The sequence below is a fragment of the Mchenga conophoros genome, linkage group LG8, assembly GCF_057382185.1.
Source record: "Mchenga conophoros isolate Kocher_MC1m ecotype Shallow Benthic linkage group LG8, M_conophoros_male_GT1.1, whole genome shotgun sequence".
In the NCBI taxonomy this organism is placed as follows: domain Eukaryota; kingdom Metazoa; phylum Chordata; class Actinopteri; order Cichliformes; family Cichlidae; genus Mchenga; species Mchenga conophoros.
This window is the reverse complement of record NC_140533.1, coordinates 12883041-12900224: the sequence shown is the minus strand read 5'-3', so window position 1 is coordinate 12900224 and position 17184 is coordinate 12883041. Positions and strand designations below refer to the sequence as shown.

The 17184-nt window shown below is 41.0% G+C and overlaps 2 protein-coding genes and 3 long non-coding RNA genes across 8 annotated transcripts; 2 read left to right on the top strand and 3 right to left on the bottom strand.

Moving 5' to 3' along the window:
- The first annotated feature begins 1923 nt into the window (after positions 1 to 1923).
- LOC146568296 (uncharacterized) lies at positions 1924 to 4649 on the top strand. Of its 3 annotated transcripts, none has more exons than XR_014893597.1 (6): positions 1924 to 2066; positions 2214 to 2347; positions 2531 to 2664; positions 2820 to 2911; positions 3987 to 4220; positions 4296 to 4649. It is a non-coding gene; the product is annotated as an uncharacterized LOC146568296 (long non-coding RNA). The 3 variants fall into 3 exon arrangements; XR_014893598.1 differs by having other exon boundaries at positions 2531 to 2683; XR_014893599.1 differs by having other exon boundaries at positions 1924 to 2075.
- On the bottom strand, positions 4581 to 7464 carry LOC146568295 (uncharacterized). Its single transcript, XM_085284256.1, has 3 exons — positions 7318 to 7464; positions 6058 to 6102; positions 4581 to 5965 (listed from the first exon to the last, which is right to left on the bottom strand). Exons 2-3 carry the CDS (start codon positions 6095 to 6097, stop codon positions 5217 to 5219), a joined length of 789 nt encoding a protein of 262 aa, XP_085140382.1. The 5' UTR covers positions 6098 to 6102; positions 7318 to 7464; the 3' UTR covers positions 4581 to 5216.
- A 2019-nt stretch (positions 7465 to 9483) lies between these two features.
- On the bottom strand, positions 9484 to 10414 carry LOC146568294 (uncharacterized). Its single transcript, XR_014893512.1, has 3 exons — positions 10272 to 10414; positions 10058 to 10188; positions 9484 to 9563 (listed from the first exon to the last, which is right to left on the bottom strand). It is a non-coding gene; the product is annotated as an uncharacterized LOC146568294 (long non-coding RNA).
- Positions 10415 to 11509: 1095 nt separating this feature from the next.
- On the top strand, positions 11510 to 13682 carry LOC146568293 (uncharacterized). Of its 2 annotated transcripts, none has more exons than XR_014893595.1 (4): positions 11510 to 11607; positions 11761 to 11852; positions 13020 to 13253; positions 13329 to 13682. It is a non-coding gene; the product is annotated as an uncharacterized LOC146568293 (long non-coding RNA). The 2 variants fall into 2 exon arrangements; XR_014893596.1 differs by having other exon boundaries at positions 11520 to 11626.
- LOC146568292 (uncharacterized) lies at positions 13614 to 16480 on the bottom strand. Its single transcript, XM_085284255.1, has 3 exons — positions 16334 to 16480; positions 15076 to 15120; positions 13614 to 14983 (listed from the first exon to the last, which is right to left on the bottom strand). Exons 2-3 carry the CDS (start codon positions 15113 to 15115, stop codon positions 14250 to 14252), a joined length of 774 nt encoding a protein of 257 aa, XP_085140381.1. The 5' UTR covers positions 15116 to 15120; positions 16334 to 16480; the 3' UTR covers positions 13614 to 14249.
- Between the last annotated feature and the right edge of the window lie 704 nt (positions 16481 to 17184).

Below are 17184 nucleotides of genomic sequence, written 5' to 3'. Positions count from 1 at the left end.
TGTTTAATTCTGCCATTGCGGAGAGAGGTGTTCGTGGTATCTCCACCAATGAGAGTATAGTGCCTCCGGTCCTGGGGTAAGCTGTTAGAACTACTTTTATTAGCATTCATAGCTATAAGAGTTTAAGGTTACACTTATCTGTTTCAGGGTTCACTGCTGTACTCACCTCTCCATGGTAAATTGTCCAACCTAAATTGGAAGAGTGGACTGCCTTCTCAGTTGCTGTTGTGAACTCCTCCTTGGTGGAGTCTGCTGTCTTGTCTCGTTTTGTCTTATCTTGTTTTTATTAAGTAGGCTTACCTTTTTTTGGGTTCGCCTGGTGTTCTATTTTACCCTGGACTGTTGCTCGTACCCACACTTCTGTGATCGGGCTGAAGTGATTCTCTGCCCGAGTGTCGTGCTGGGACTCTAAATCGCCTGGGTGGCCGGTCTCAGCCGGTGGGGAGCCAGACCGGCCTACGCCTGAGAATAATTATTACCAGCACGAGTGGTAGTTTGACCCGTGGGGAATAAGCCTTTCCCGTGTGTGTGTGTGTGTGTGTGTGTGTGTGTGTGTGTGTGATTTCTTTTATTAAAGTTATTAACGTGTGTTTTAGTCTTTTTATGATTTGTAGCGAGCCTGACGCTCAGTGTCCTTTTATTCTTTTAACATACTTTTCTGTGTTTTATTTCAGTGAAGGAGGACGAGCCAGTGGCCCTGGGACCTCAGGTGGTGGGTCGTTTTCACACTTTCTTTTGTACAGCACTGGGTGGTCTGCAGTGATTCTTTTGGTGTGATTTTCTTTTGGTTCCACGGCTGCTGGTAAGTCCAAGTTCCACGATTGTTTATTTTTACTGTAGAACACTGTCAATAATGACGCTACATCTTGACTTTTAATATTTTATTTATAAAATATTATTTATAATATTTTATTTATTTCTATAAATAAAACTGTTTTAATATTGGAAGCCAACCTGCCTCAGTGTGCATCCTTGAATCTGTGCGGTCTTCTTTTATTCCTTTTATTTATTTTTTTTAAATATATTTCCTGGGGGTGTAATTCCCCTAGGTGGCGTTGTCAAGTTTATTTATTTTATTCATAACCCCGCCGACCACTTGGTCACAATGGCAGCACATCCAACCGGCCTCACAACCGCAGACCTCGTGTATCCTCAACTCCACACTTGCTCTCGCAAAGAGACGACTCACCGATTCATCGCTCAGAACCTTTCTCTATGAAGCAGCTGCAATAGTAAACAGCCGCCCGTTGACGACAGACAAGCTCAATGATCCAAACAGTTTGAAACCAATAACTCCAAATCATCTCCTAACTATGAAAACCACAACAGCTTTGCCTCCTCCAGGACAGTTTGTTAAAGAGGATCTGTACGCTTGGAAGCAATGGCGTCAGGTACAATACCTAACGGAGCAATTTTGGAGAATATCTTCACAACATCAGGGTTCGGCAGAGATGGCATGCTGCTAAAAGGAATATGCAAGTAGGTGACATAGTGATGGACAAGGAAGAAATACTGCCACGATCCCAATGGAGACTTGGTAGGGTTGTGGACACCATAACAGACGAAGATGGACTTGTGAGAAAGGTCAAAGTAACCTTTGCAGACAGAAACCTTAGTAAAAGGGGTGAACGTTTGCATAAGATGTCTACAGTGGAACGCCCAGTTCATAAGTTGGTTCTACTGTTAGAAAGTTGTCAAAAGCAAGATGCACTAAGCAGTTAAAATGCAATGAGAATTAGTTGTTGCATATACAAAGGTATTATCATTGTTAAGTTACCTGTTTAGAAATTATTTGTGTTTTATTTTGTTTGTAACAGCAAATAATTTGGTGGGAGTGTAAAGGCGGATATGTAAAGCTAGCGCATATTCACGTAATATAAAATTTGTACTTTTATTGTGGTAACTTCCTGTGTGACCGGAAGTGAATGATGTAACGGTAAACAACTTGATGTGCAAAAGAGATGGAAGAAAACGGAAAACTAATGCTAACGGAGAAAAGGGAGAGAAGAATATAGTTAAATTGTACAAAAACGAATGGTTCTAGCTACAGTCGACAGGGGAACAAGGTTTGTAATGTATGTGATTTAATTTGAGCAATCTGAAATGCATAATATGTTTTATATAGTTTAATAGAAAACGGTTAGACCAGCGTAATGAGCGGTTAAGATGCTGTTACATGAATAATATGGTAATTGTTTTATTTGTTTGTCTAGCTCTTACGTTGGTTCGTTGTCTGATACACGGCAAGGAATAATAAAGGTCATTCAACAACCATCAGTTCTGGCCTTCTCAGTTCGACTGGATGCTACACTGGGTTTTCAGCATTAATAAAGAAACCTGCAACAAGGTGAGTAATGTTTGAGGTCCAAAAGAAATCAACACAGAGAAATTTTTACAGTGCTTTTCTACTCTACCTGAACATTCAAAGCGCTCTATACAGGTTGCCTCATTCACACCTGTTCATAGAAGCCCTTTTTCTGTGCTTTCTATCTAACATTCACACACATTCATACTCTGATGAATGCATCAGAGAGTGGCTTGGGGTTAATGTCTTGCCCAAGGACAGTTAGCATGCAGTCTGGAGCAGCCAGGGATCGACCCAAAAACCATCTGATTAGTAGATGACCTGCTCCACCTCCTGAGCCACAGCCACCCCTTTCAGAGGTAAAGAATGATTTAGAAAGTAAGTACAGTAATTTTTTGAGGTGATTTGATTTTTAAAAAAATCATTTTTGCTTCTAATTACATAATTAAGGTGTAATTACATCTTCCAACAAATTGATACATAAACGTATCATTTATCTACTAAAAATACATAGGAGCTGGCGTCATGTTGTGGAAGCTGCCATCTTGCCCCACCATCATACACTGGCTGAGATGGGCATCGCTGCGCCGCCTTTTCATGTTTTATGTAAGTGGATTTATACATTACTTTGAATTTAAAGATGTCAAATAGCTCTTTCACACTACATATGACTATTTCACATTTGTACATGTATATTTTGGTGATCTCTTTCTCAGTATGTTTTTCTTCTTATGGAAATAAGCTAATTTTAAACCAGTTAATGTTAGGCTCCAGTGTCCTCCACCATTTGACCTTAGAACTGAAGAAGCTTCTCGGATGAGAGGTGAAACGTCTTCAAGCAACTTAAAGAAGTCCAGACGCTTTTCTTTGCAAGCTCCTTTGACTACGATGACCTGGAAGACTGAGAACCTTCACAGACATATCATTCAGATTGTCTACATTGGAAAGAACTACTCCCTCTTCCGCCTTTTATAGTCATGTGTGAAATACGGCTGTATAAATGTGTGGCAGCCTGTGGCGTGCGCACTCACAACAATGGCTGAGCGTAACTGGAGTCATGTGCGCACGTATTTTACATCCACAAACAGCCCAGACGTGGTTTGCGATACATGTGGCAAGAAAGTGAGGTGTTGTGGCAACACCACTAACCTTGTCAAACACCTCAAAGTAAATCATATCACAGAATATGACGAGCTTATGTTGAGGCAAACTGAAGAGGAGGAGAAGGACGGGTGCTGCTAGGGTGAGACAGACGTCTCTCAGGGAGTCCTTTAGTGCTGCAGGCAGGCAAGGTGTTCACATAGTGCACAACTTCAGGTTTTTGATTTCTATATGATGAATTCTGCATTATTAAGTGATAAGAACAAGTAATCTGATGTCCTGTAATGATTATGACGCTATAATTTGAGATACAATAAAAGAGTAAAGTTTTTGTACAAAGTATCGGAGCAGTATCGTCGATACCACCCTGAATTTTACTTGGTATGGGATCGGAAAGGAAATCAGTGGTATCACACATCACTAGTGATCAAATGTCAGGCCAAGCTGGAACTGATTCCTGTCTTCTGTAACTTCTACAACACTGTCCAATAGAGACACATGAATGAACTGCAGCGTCATTAAAAACACTGATGATCTTTATTTAAAAATGTAATACATTTACATCTGAATAAACTTTTAGGCATTACGCTGACGGAGGGATGGATGGACCATGAATGCTTTCTCATCCTTCTTGTCATGCACCATGGAAGTGTCTGAGGGGCTTTTCCACTTGGAATGGGGATACTGTGTCCACACTTCAGAGGTGGAGTTTCCAGCATCTCACCTGGGCCTCATCTGCAAACAATCAGCAGGAGGGCTTCTTAAACCAGCGCTGCCTGCTACTCCTCGCCAGTTTGTTCTGCCATCTCCAGTGGTAACTAGGCTTCCCCTCTGCTCCAGTTCTGGCGTGCTCCTTCCCTGTGTTTAACCTTGTTTTCCCTGTGTTTAGGTCTCCTCTGCCAACATACTCATCCTACCCTCAAACTCCCTTACCCGTCCAGCAACTTCTTCTCCCTCTGTTGCAGAATTCCCGTTGGATTGTTCCCATCAGGAGCCAGGTGTTCAGTCTCTCGATAGCTTTTCCTCTGGTTCCTGCTGTCTGCTGACACTCCTAGCTCGAGCCACGTTCTCCATTCCCTCTCTAAAGTCTCATAAATAGTTTAACCATGTGCATTGAATCTGCATTTGGGTCTAAGCTTTCTATGCAGGGAAGAAATCATCACAGTGACATCTATTTAATTTTCAATTCAATTTTATTTAAAGAGCGCCAAATGACAGCAACAGTCACCTGAAGGCGCTTTATATTGTAAGATATACTTACAAAGAAAACCCCAACAATCATATGACCCCCTATGAGCAAGCACTTTGGCGACAGTGGGAAGGAAAAACTCCCTTTTAACAGGAAGAAACCTCCAGCAGAACCAGGCTCAGGGAGGGGCGGCCATCTGCTGCGACCGGTTGGGGAGGGGCAAGGAAAATAGTATAAAGACATGGAACAGAGACAGAGGTTAATAACAAGTACCATTCAGTGCAGAGAGGTCTATTAAACATAGTGGGTGAAGAAGAAACACCCAGTGCATCATGGGAATCCCCCCGCAGCCTAATGCTGGGCATACACTGTGCGATTTTTGGCCCATTTTGAGCCGATTTTTCAGTCGTGCGATCGTTTTGGGGATCGTCCCGAGTTTGGCCTTGATCAAACTTCTCACCCCTGCGAGTCAATCCTACAGTTTGATCAGGAGCCGAATAACGCGACTGAAAAATCGCAGCACAGTGTATGCCCAGCTTATTGCAGCATAGAGGATTCAGGATCACCTGAGTAGGCCATCAGATTACTGAAAGGATACTGAAAAAACCCGTCGAAGTAGTCTTAGTCTTCATTGCTGCTGGTCGACTCAATTGAACACCTCTGAAGTTTGCACACAGGCAAGTATTCCTCTTCTTGCTCAAAATCCTCTCGGGAACGCTTCCTCGAGCCTCCAGTTTCGTGTTCAAGCTCTTCGTGCGCATCTTCAAATACTTCAGAGTCATCATCGCTCCATCTCATTCTTTTGTTTGCTCCTAAATCTTCTTCATCCCTCTCTCTAGACCTCTTCCTGGAAACACCTGGCTGAGGGTCCTCTTCTGGGATGTACTGGCGAACATCCATGCGGCCTTCAAATGCCTCCTCATTTTCAATGCCACCAACATTGAAAATGATCACAACCACATCATTGTGATCCCCGTGCTGTTCATCGTTGTCACCATTGGCATTATTGTCCCTCACATGAATATTTTGAACATCGTCGTCGTCGTCGTCGTCGTCATTGTCATCGTTGCCGTCGCCGTCGCCGCCGTCATCGTCGTCGTCGTCATCGTCGTCGTCGTCATCGTTGTCGCCGTCATCGTCGTCGCCGTCATCGTCGTTGTCGTCGTCATCGTCGTCGTCGTCGTCGTCATCGTCGTCGTCGTCATCGTCTTCGTCCCCGTAAAGGTAATTGTCATATTGTGCCAGTACTGAAGCTATTAGCTCATCTAGATAGCAACAATATTCATGGAGAGCGCGATACAGTCTGTTCAGGAAGCCATTAGCAGGTTCCTGATCTCCATTTGCCAACATTCGTGGGTTAACCTGTTGGCCTGCAAGATCATTAAATCTTTTAATTAACATCCATAACTATCTGCTGAAAATCTGTTTTTCATCAATTTCAAGACTGAGTACATGTGCTTACCGTTTTGGTTATTTTGTGGTCCGTCTCCACTTGCACTCATTTTGACTACAAGGAACACAAAACAACAATGATCACTAAACCTCAACCCAGAATGTTCAGAGAATTTGCTTTTTTTGTGATGACTTTAGGCTGCGTCCAAACGTACACGGCTATGTTTGAAAACGGACGTTTTTCCTTTTTCGTTTAAAAAAAATAAAAATCCAGTCCACATGTGCAGTTTTGAAAAAATATCTCCTTCCACATCTAAACACTAAAAACAAAGTGAAACGCTGTCAAGAACACGCCAAATCTTAACCGTGTAGAAATGTTGGCCAATCAGAAGTCTAGAAGCCTGGGTGGGAAAACCTCATAAAACCTTACGTACTTCTGAGAAGTTTTTGTCTTTTTCTGGAAAAGCAGCTAATTTTGTGTTACTTTCACGTGCCTTCATCGTTTCAAATGTTAATAACTAAAGACAGACTCACAACTTTGGAATGGACTAAATGCATACAGCATACATAAATGTCATTTTTTAAAATTACATTTATTCCAAACCGACGTCAGGATTTGGGTTGGGAGAGCGTCTGTGTTGAATGTAGAATCCACGTCTGATGTAAGCGTGTAAAAACTGCAGATACTAAGATTAACAGACACAGTATGTTGTCTACATCTGCCATTGTAGAAATTGATCTCATGTAAACAATAACGTGGCCACAGCGTGACTTCAACAGCGGCGCACACTTTTGACATTGCCTGAGTAAATGTCCGTTTTCCTCGTCCACACCTGAACACAAAAACGTCCTTTTTAAAAATCTCACCTTTCAGTGACTCAATCTGCTGTTTAGGTGTGGACGAAAGGCCCAAATGCAGAGACAAAGCTGCGCTTTCAAAAATAGCCGTGTACATGTGCACGTAGGCTCAGTTTCTCAGAAATTCTAATAGTTTGTTTGAGAACAAAACTTACGTCTTCTCTATTTTCCTAAATGAACAAAATAATCTGAGAAATAATCGTGTTAAAAAGAGCTTCTGTCACTCTAAGATATGATTAAGAACATTTTCTAATTTATGTATCATTTGTCAAATATTACATCAGCTGACAAATAGTTAAGTCTTCATTTGTTTTCCTGAATAATAGATCCACATCATCCTCTCTATGATGGAAAATATAGTCTAGTCTTGCACAATGTAAAGTACATAAATACTGTCCTGGCAAGCAGGGAAATCAGGCTTTATATATTTAAGTAAATGATCTTGAGTTTATAAACTGAAATTTGAGCTTACTTTAGTTCTTGGTAGATTACACAGCAGTTAATCCTCAGGGAAACGTCCAAATGTCACTAAATAGTGGTCTGCTTTCATTCGGTTGCAGTGTCTCTTCAGTTTTGTGTTCATATGCTGATGTTTTCATTCAAACATGTTTAAATGCTGTGATGTCACTTTAGCAGCAAAGACTGCGGAATGTGCAGAGATTCTTTTGACATCAAGTTGTTTGCTCAGATTTTGATATCTTTTAAATGGAGACAAAACAAAACGCTATGGCAACAAAACAACAAGCTGTTTCCAGTGCTTAATATTTAACATGTCTTTGTTATAAATTTTATTTGTACAAATCTGTGATGTTGATGTGCACAACGTGGGATTTAGACCTCGGAGGGTTAATCAACAAATCACGAAAAATTAGGTTTAAATTTCTGTTCATGACGGTGCAGATTTCTGACATTTTGTGTACTTGAAGCATTTAACAATTTGATTGTTTTCTAATAAAAACTGTGTGAAACTCAAGTTAGAACTGTGTTTGTAAATGAACCGCCCCATGTTGTGTAGCTTTCTGGATTTTATACTTATTGGGCTACATATTAATTTACTATACAGGCTATACAGTAGATAAAATCTAAACTCACATGTTTTATGTAACTAAAGTGTTTAATCATGTGGGCTACAGACAGTAATCAAGTTATGGACTATATTGATATGAAAAACATGCATACTTAGTGCATTTGAATCATTTTAACCATATGTAACCACCTGCATGTCATGGTCCTGGGACTTCTACCTGGTTTTTTGTGTGTCTTGTATTGTTGTTGTTTGATGTCAGCTTTAGGGTCCCTCGGTTGTTCTGTTAAGATGTTGCTTATTTGATTTCCCCTCGTGACTTTACCCCCTGTGTGCCCCCTCTGTGTATCTGCCAGCCCCCATGCCTCGTTTCTCCTCCTTGTGTTTTATTCCATGTTTTCCCAGCCCGCTATGTCTGTGTTCTCTTCCAATCTGGTCTGCGTCTCTGTGTGCTTCCTGTTTTACTTTGATAGTCTCCCGTCAGTGTTGTGTTACTCCTGCCGTGTCTCGTTATGATTATCAGTGTCGCCTGTGTTCCCCGTGTGCTCCCACTTCCCTCGTTAACCCTCTGTGTATTTGTGTCCACGTCTCCTACATTACCTACATAATAGAGCTATAATAAATGTTTGTTTGGGGTTTTTTTAAGTACAGAAATCAGCTGCTAAAATAATTGTTTTGACTTTTTGGGAATGCTTTACGGTCTGTTCTGTAGGAACGCTGAATTAATATATTGACTGTCTGGCCCCTTCTGGCTATTTAATAGTTGCTGAAGGAGATTTTGTTCATCCCCAGCTAATCTCATCCATATTTATATAAAATCTAGCATACTCCACACCACACAAAGTCAGAAGCCAGTTAAAATCTGTATGTGGTACCTGAGGCGGTGCTGCACTGACCAGTTGTTTCTGGCTATTTGCTGGTTCAGCCTGCCTATCACTGCAACTCTTGGCTCTTATTGGTCAGGCTGGTGTGTGTGTGTGTGTGTGTGTGTGTGTGTGTGTGTGTGTGTGTGTGTGTGTGTGTGTGTGTGTGTGCGTATTGTAAAGACTTGATTCCCACAGTCCAAGTCAGGGTTTTAAAATGCGTTGCTGTCTCCATCCAGCATCAAAGCTGCATTGAAATTTCCTTCAATGAAATTTTGGCTCAAAGAAAAACAGTGTTGTTACTGTCAATCTCCAGTTAAAATAAAAGTGTAATTAAACCAAACGAAAGTAATGTACTAATGCTGGTCAAGACATTACCTGTAGCTGAGTGACATTTCCTCCAATTTCTGTTGGTGTCTGCAGTTTCCACTGGGGCTTAGTGTCACCTCTACTGCTACCCGACTGCACCACCATCCTCCACATTGCTATGCGTCCATTGGTGGTGCCAGCTGCTAGGATTTCTGAGTGTTGCAGAATTTTTAAAAAAGCAACGAGTTTTTTTTTTTTTAACCTATGCATTTGCAAACATTCAGGAATATGGTGATGGGAAAGAAAAAGCTTCTTTTCATTTACAATTCTGTGCAAACTTTTGCCTTTGCCTGCACAGTATGAAACACAGTTGATCATCTCTCCCCTCTCATATCCCAGAGTCTCATCAAGAGACAAAACATAGTTATGTAGCACGTAGCATGTAGAGAAGTTTCTTGATGGAGCCCTCCACACTGAGAAGGACACTCGTCTTACAATACTCATCCACACTATGGACTTTACCTATATGCATAAGACATGGGATTAAAGATGAAATAAGTGGAATATCTGACAGCTCAAACCACAAAGTGTTCATATTTATTAAAGATCAGACTGGATTCTGGATCAATAGCATTATAGCTTGTTGTATTTTCCCCTTTCTGGAGACTCCCACAGCATTACTGCTTCACAGAGGCAAAATACACTTTTGATATAATTTTCAACAAGTCTGCTGGATTAATCAGACTTTCTAAAACCATGAATACTTTAGTCATACTGTTCTTCGTAACTGTTCAAAAATAAAGCAAAGTATCATCAATGCAATTTACAGAACAAACAAATAAAATAAACAGCCTTTATACATTGAGGGCTGTGACTGCAGAAGACTGCTGGCCTCAGACAAAATTATACAAGGCAATGAAAAAACAAATTGTGTCTTAAAGAAAGTATGGTCAAATGCATTGAAAATAACAAATGATTTAATTTTCCAAACTCCAACAGGAATCACAAACTCCTACCATCTGCAGTGCAGATAAAGAATCCAAGTCCCTCCTGTGGCCCCATCTTCAGAGGTGCCCCCTTCCAGCTAAACTTGTCCAGCGCACGCTCATCTCCTCTCACAGATGCTCGAGCTAGCATTGCCACATCACTATAATAAAATACAAAAAATAGTATTTGATTAAAAAAATGTCATACTCTTCCACTTGATATGGGACTTCGAAGGCTGCTTACTCTCCAGGTGTGGACGGTCTGAAGATGCAGCAAGTTAAAGGTTTCTTGTATTCATGTTTTACAAGGTGGTTTCCATGAAGTCTCCCTCTCGCATCCACCTTCCATACTGCCAAAGCTCCAGACTGTCAATAACAATAATAACAGTAATAGTTAACAGTTAATTTGCCTAGCACTTTCAAAACAGTTACAAAGTGTGTTAAAGAACACAATAAAATCTTAGTTAAAAACACAAAAGAAAAGTTCAAAGAGTTAAAACACGAAACGGTTTGTTTTCTTTTTGCATTGAGCCAGGCTGCACAGACAGCTAAGAGTGTCTGATGTGCAGAATGCAGGCAGTGACTTGGTTCATAAAAAGTGACCAAATCTGTAACAAGGCTTGTACCCATGTATCGTATACCCAAAAGGTTGTGAGGAGGAGAATGATGATTTATTTCTTTGAATTTGTTATAAGTCTGGCAGCTGAGATTTAAATGAGCTGGAGGTGAAAGATGGACTTCTGGCTGAGATCCCAGTAGAAGGAATTACAATTATTCAAACACAATGAGATAAAAGGATTTAATGGGTGTGATAAATGTGGTTGCACTCACCTGTTCACGGCACCTGATGTTAATGAGCAGAAAGGTAGGGTGAGCATGAGGCGAAACCTTCTGTTGACTGCAGCTTGAGCGCAGCTTGAATCATTTTGATGCATCTTTTGGTTTATGTATACTTCTGCACTAAGTTATGCAATAGGCCAATGTTGAAATTTGGCATAGTAAATGGTGCAGTTATTTGTGCAGTCTGTGCATTTGTTTAATGGTTTGAGCCCGTGTGCCGATTTGTACAGTGGACAGTTGTATGTGGAATAAAAGTAGCAAATAGTACAGAGGTGTATCTCATGTGTTTACTGTTGCACGTCATCTGTGTCCTCATGTTTAGCCTGCCGCGGCCGTTGGTTGGAGGAGCCGCAATAGTTTGGAAAGGAAGGAAGCAGTAAGGTCAGTTTCCATTCTGGGTTTTCAGCATTAATAAAGAAACCTGCAACAAGGTGAGTAATGTTTGAGGTCCAAAAGAAATCAACACAGAGAAATTTTTACAGTGCTTTTCTACTCTACCTGAACATTCAAAGCGCTCTATACAGGTTGCCTCATTCACACCTGTGCCCTTTTTCTGTGCTTTCTACCTAACATTCACACACATTCATACTCTGATGAATGCATCAGAGAGTGACTTGGGGTTAATGTCTTGCCCAAGGACAGTTAGCATGCAGTCTGGAGCAGCCAGGGATCGATCCAAAAACCATCTGATTAGTAGATGACCTGCTCCACCTCCTGAGCCACAGCCACCCCTTTCAGAGGTAAAGAATGATTTAGAAAGTAAGTACAGTAATTTTTTGAGGTGATTTGATTAAAAAAAATCATTTTTGCTTCTAATTACATAATTAAGGTGTAATTACATCTTCCAACAAATTGATACATAAACGTATCATTTATCTACTAAAAATACATAGGAGCTGGCGTCATGTTGTGGAAGCTGCCATCTTGCCCCACCATCATACACTGGCTGAGATGGGCATCGCTGCGCCGCCTTTTCATGTTTTATGTAAGTGGATTTATACATTACTTTGAATTTAAAGATGTCAAATAGCTCTTTCACACTACATATGACTATTTCACATTTGTACATGTATATTTTGGTGATCTCTTTCTCAGTATGTTTTTCTTCTTATGGAAATAAGCTAATTTTAAACCAGTTAATGTTAGGCTCCAGTGTCCTAAGAAATCACACCTTTCCCCTGATAAACAAATTGATTGGATTCTCTCATTGTGTGGGAATTGATTATCAATTACAACTTCAATGAGCCACTTCAAAGAAAGTTTCACCCGCGTGGGCAGCAACAGAAAGTCCAGATGTGGAAACAGAAGGTTTCCACATTAAAATATCGATATTTGAATCATTTTGGGGTAAATTGTAGTTTTTCATTAACAGGAACACAGTGGAAAGAAACTATCATTCAGATTGTCTACATTGGAAAGAACTACTCCCTCTTCCGCCTTTTATAGTCATGTGTGAAATACGGCTGTATAAATGTGTGGCAGCCTGTGGCGTGCGCACTCACAACAATGGCTGAGCGTAACTGGAGTCATGTGCGCACGTATTTTACATCCACAAACAGCCCAGACGTGGTTTGCGATACATGTGGCAAGAAAGTGAGGTGTTGTGGCAACACCACTAACCTTGTCAAACACCTCAAAGTAAATCATATCACAGAATATGACGAGCTTATGTTGAGGCAAACTGAAGAGGAGGAGAAGGACGGGTGCTGCTAGGGTGAGACAGACGTCTCTCAGGGAGTCCTTTAGTGCTGCAGGCAGGCAAGGTGTTCACATAGTGCACAACTTCAGGTTTTTGATTTCTATATGATGAATTCTGCATTATTAAGTGATAAGAACAAGTAATCTGATGTCCTGTAATGATTATGACGCTATAATTTGAGATACAATAAAAGAGTAAAGTTTTTGTACAAAGTATCGGAGCAGTATCGTCGATACCACCCTGAATTTTACTTGGTATGGGATCGGAAAGGAAATCAGTGGTATCACACATCACTAGTGATCAAATGTCAGGCCAAGCTGGAACTGATTCCTGTCTTCTGTAACTTCTACAACACTGTCCAATAGAGACACATGAATGAACTGCAGCGTCATTAAAAACACTGATGATCTTTATTTAAAAATGTAATACATTTACATCTGAATAAACTTTTAGGCATTACGCTGACGGAGGGATGGATGGACCATGAATGCTTTCTCATCCTTCTTGTCATGCACCATGGAAGTGTCTGAGGGGCTTTTCCACTTGGAATGGGGATACTGTGTCCACACTTCAGAGGTGGAGTTTCCAGCATCTCACCTGGGCCTCATCTGCAAACAATCAGCAGGAGGGCTTCTTAAACCAGCGCTGCCTGCTACTCCTCGCCAGTTTGTTCTGCCATCTCCAGTGGTAACTAGGCTTCCCCTCTGCTCCAGTTCTGGCGTGCTCCTTCCCTGTGTTTAACCTTGTTTTCCCTGTGTTTAGGTCTCCTCTGCCAACGTACTCATCCTACCCTCAAACTCCCTTACCCGTCCAGCAACTTCTTCTCCCTCTGTTGCAGAATTCCCGTTGGATTGTTCCCATCAGGAGCCAGGTGTTCAGTCTCTCGATAGCTTTTCCTCTGGTTCCTGCTGTCTGCTGACACTCCTAGCTCGAGCCACGTTCTCCATTCCCTCTCTAAAGTCTCATAAATAGTTTAACCATGTGCATTGAATCTGCATTTGGGTCTAAGCTTTCTACGCAGGGAAGAAATCATCACAGTGACATCTATTTAATTTTCAATTCAATTTTATTTAAAGAGCGCCAAATGACAGCAACAGTCACCTGAAGGCGCTTTATATTGTAAGATATACTTACAAAGAAAACCCCAACAATCATATGACCCCCTATGAGCAAGCACTTTGGCGACAGTGGGAAGGAAAAACTCCCTTTTAACAGGAAGAAACCTCCAGCAGAACCAGGCTCAGGGAGGGGCGGCCATCTGCTGCGACCGGTTGGGGAGGGGCAAGGAAAATAGTATAAAGACATGGAACAGAGACAGAGGTTAATAACAAGTACCATTCAGTGCAGAGAGGTCTATTAAACATAGTGGGTGAAGAAGAAACACCCAGTGCATCATGGGAATCCCCCGGCAGCCTAATGCTGGGCATACACTGTGCGATTTTTGGCCCATTTTGAGCCGATTTTTCAGTCGTGCGATCGTTTTGGGGATCGTCCCGAGTTTGGCCTTGATCAAACTTCTCACCCCTGCGAGTCAATCCTACAGTTTGATCAGGAGCCGAATAACGCGACTGAAAAATCGCAGCACAGTGTATGCCCAGCTTATTGCAGCATAGAGGATTCAGGATCACCTGAGTAGGCCATCAGATTACTGAAAGGATACTGAAAAAACCCGTCGAAGTAGTCTTAGTCTTCATTGCTGCTGGTCGACTCAATTGAACACCTCTGAAGTTTGCACACAGGCAAGTATTCCTCTTCTTGCTCAAAATCCTCTCGGGAACGCTTCCTCGAGCCTCCAGTTTCGTGTTCAAGCTCTTCGTGCGCATCTTCAAATACTTCAGAGTCATCATCGCTCCATCTCATTCTTTTGTTTGCTCCTAAATCTTCTTCATCCCTCTCTCTAGACCTCTTCCTGGAAACACCTGGCTGAGGGTCCTCTTCTGGGATGTACTGGCGACCATCCATGCGGCCTTCAAATGCCTCCTCATTTTCAATGCCACCAACATTGAAAATGATCACAACCACATCATTGTGATCCCCGTGCTGTTCATCGTTGTCACCATTGGCATTATTGTCCCTCACATGAATATTTTGAACATCGTTGTCGTCGTCGTCGTCGTCGTCGTCGTCATCGTCATCGTTGCCGTCGCCGTCGCCGCCGTCATCGTCGTCGTCGTCATCGTTGTCGCCGTCATCGTCGTCGCCGTCATCGTCGTTGTCGTCGTCATCGTCATCGTCGTCATCGTCATCGTCATCGTCTTCGTCCCCGTAAAGGTAATTGTCATATTGTGCCAGTACTGAAGCTATTAGCTCATGTAGAAAGCAACAACAATCACAGAGAGCGAGATACAGATCGTTCAGGAAGCCATTAGCAGGTTCCTGATCTCCATTTGCCAACATTCGTGGGTTAACCTGTTGGCCTGCAAGATCATTAAATCTTTTAATTAACATCCATAACTATCTGCTGAAAATCTGTTTTTCATCAATTTCAAGACTGAGTACATGTGCTTACCGTTTTGGTTATTTTGTGGTCCGTCTCCACTTGCACTCATTTTGACTACAAGGAACACAAAACAACAATGATCACTAAACCTCAACCCAGAATGTTCAGAGAATTTGCTTTTTTTGTGATGACTTTAGGCTGCGTCCAAACGTACACGGCTATGTTTGAAAACGGACGTTTTTCCTTTTTCGTTTAAAAAAAAATAATCCAGTCCACATGTGCAGTTTTGAAAAAATATCTCCTTCCACATCTAAACACTAAAAACAAAGTGAAACGCTGTCAAGAACACGCCAAATCTTAACCGTGTAGAAATGTTGGCCAATCAGAAGTCTAGAAGCCTGGGTGGGAAAACCTCATAAAACCTTACGTACTTCTGAGAAGTTTTTGTCTTTTTCTGGAAAAGCAGCTAATTTTGTGTCACTTTCACGTGCCTTCATCGTTTCAAATGTTAATAACTAAAGACAGACTCACAACTTTGGAATGGACTAAATGCATACAGCATACATAAATGTCATTTTTTAAAATTACATTTCTTCCAAACCGACGTCAGGATTTGGGTTGGGAGAGCGTCTGTGTTGAATGTAGAATCCACGTCTGATGTAAGCGTGTAAAAACTGCAGATACTAAGATTAACAGACACAGTATGTTGTCTACATCTGCCATTGTAGAAATTGATCTCACGTAAACAATAACGTGGCCACAGCGTGACTTCAACAGCGGCGCACACTTTTGACATTGCCTGAGTAAATGTCCGTTTTCCTCGTCCACACCTGAACACAAAAACGTGCTTTTTAAAAATCTCACCTTTCAGTGACTCAATCTGCTGTTTAGGTGTGGACGAAAGGCCCAAATGCAGAGACAAAGCTGCGCTTTCAAAAATAGCCGTGTACATGTGCACGTAGGCTCAGTTTCTCAGAAATTCTAATAGTTTGTTTGAGAACAAAACTTACGTCTTCTCTATTTTCCTAAATGAACAAAATAATCTGAGAAATAATCGTGTTAAAAAGAGCTTCTGTCACTCTAAGATATGATTAAGAACATTTTCTAATTTATGTATCATTTGTCAAATATTACATCAGCTGACAAATAGTTAAGTCTTCATTTGTTTTCCTGAATAATAGATCCACATCATCCTCTCTATGATGGAAAATATAGTCTAGTCTTGCACAATGTAAAGTACATAAATACTGTCCTGGCAAGCAGGGAAATCAGGCTTTATATATTTAAGTAAATGATCTTGAGTTTATAAACTGAAATTTGAGCTTACTTTAGTTCTTGGTAGATTACACAGCAGTTAATCCTCAGGGAAACGTCCAAATGTCACTAAATAGTGGTCTGCTTTCATTCGGTTGCAGTGTCTCTTCAGTTTTGTGTTCATATGCTGATGTTTTCATTCAAACATGTTTAAATGCTGTGATGTCACTTTAGCAGCAAAGACTGCGGAATGTGCAGAGATTCTTTTGACATCAAGTTGTTTGCTCAGATTTTGATATCTTTTAAATGGAGACAAAACAAAACGCTATGGCAACAAAACAACAAGCTGTTTCCAGTGCTTAATATTTAACATGTCTTTGTTATAAATTTTATTTGTACAAATCTGTGATGTTGATGTGCACAACGTGGGATTTAGACCTCGGAGGGTTAATCAACAAATCACGAAAAATTAGGTTTAAATTTCTGTTCATGACGGTGCAGATTTCTGACATTTTGTGTACTTGAAGCATTTAACAATTTGATTGTTTTCTAATAAAAACTGTGTGAAACTCAAGTTAGAACTGTGTTTGTAAATGAACCGCCCCATGTTGTGTAGCTTTCTGGATTTTATACTTATTGGGCTACATATTAATTTACTATACAGGCTATACAGTAGATAAAATCTAAACTCACATGTTTTATGTAACTAAAGTGTTTAATCATGTGGGCTACAGACAGTAATCAAGTTATGGACTGTATTGATATGAAAAACATGCATACTTAGTGCATTTGAATCATTTTAACCATATGTAACCACCTGCATGTCATGGTCCTGGGACTTCTACCTGGTTTTTTGTGTGTCTTGTATTGTTGTTGTTTGATGTCAGCTTTAGGGTCCCTCGGTTGTTCTGTTAAGATGTTGCT

Coding starts and splice junctions, on each gene's coding strand:
- LOC146568295 (XM_085284256.1), bottom strand. CDS start 6,097: ATGAGTGCAAGTGGAGACGGACCACAAAATAACCAAAACG. Junction 5,966..6,057: donor ACCACAAAATAACCAAAACG/GTAAGCACATGT, acceptor ATGATCTTGCAG/GCCAACAGGTTAACCCACGA.
- LOC146568292 (XM_085284255.1), bottom strand. CDS start 15,115: ATGAGTGCAAGTGGAGACGGACCACAAAATAACCAAAACG. Junction 14,984..15,075: donor ACCACAAAATAACCAAAACG/GTAAGCACATGT, acceptor ATGATCTTGCAG/GCCAACAGGTTAACCCACGA.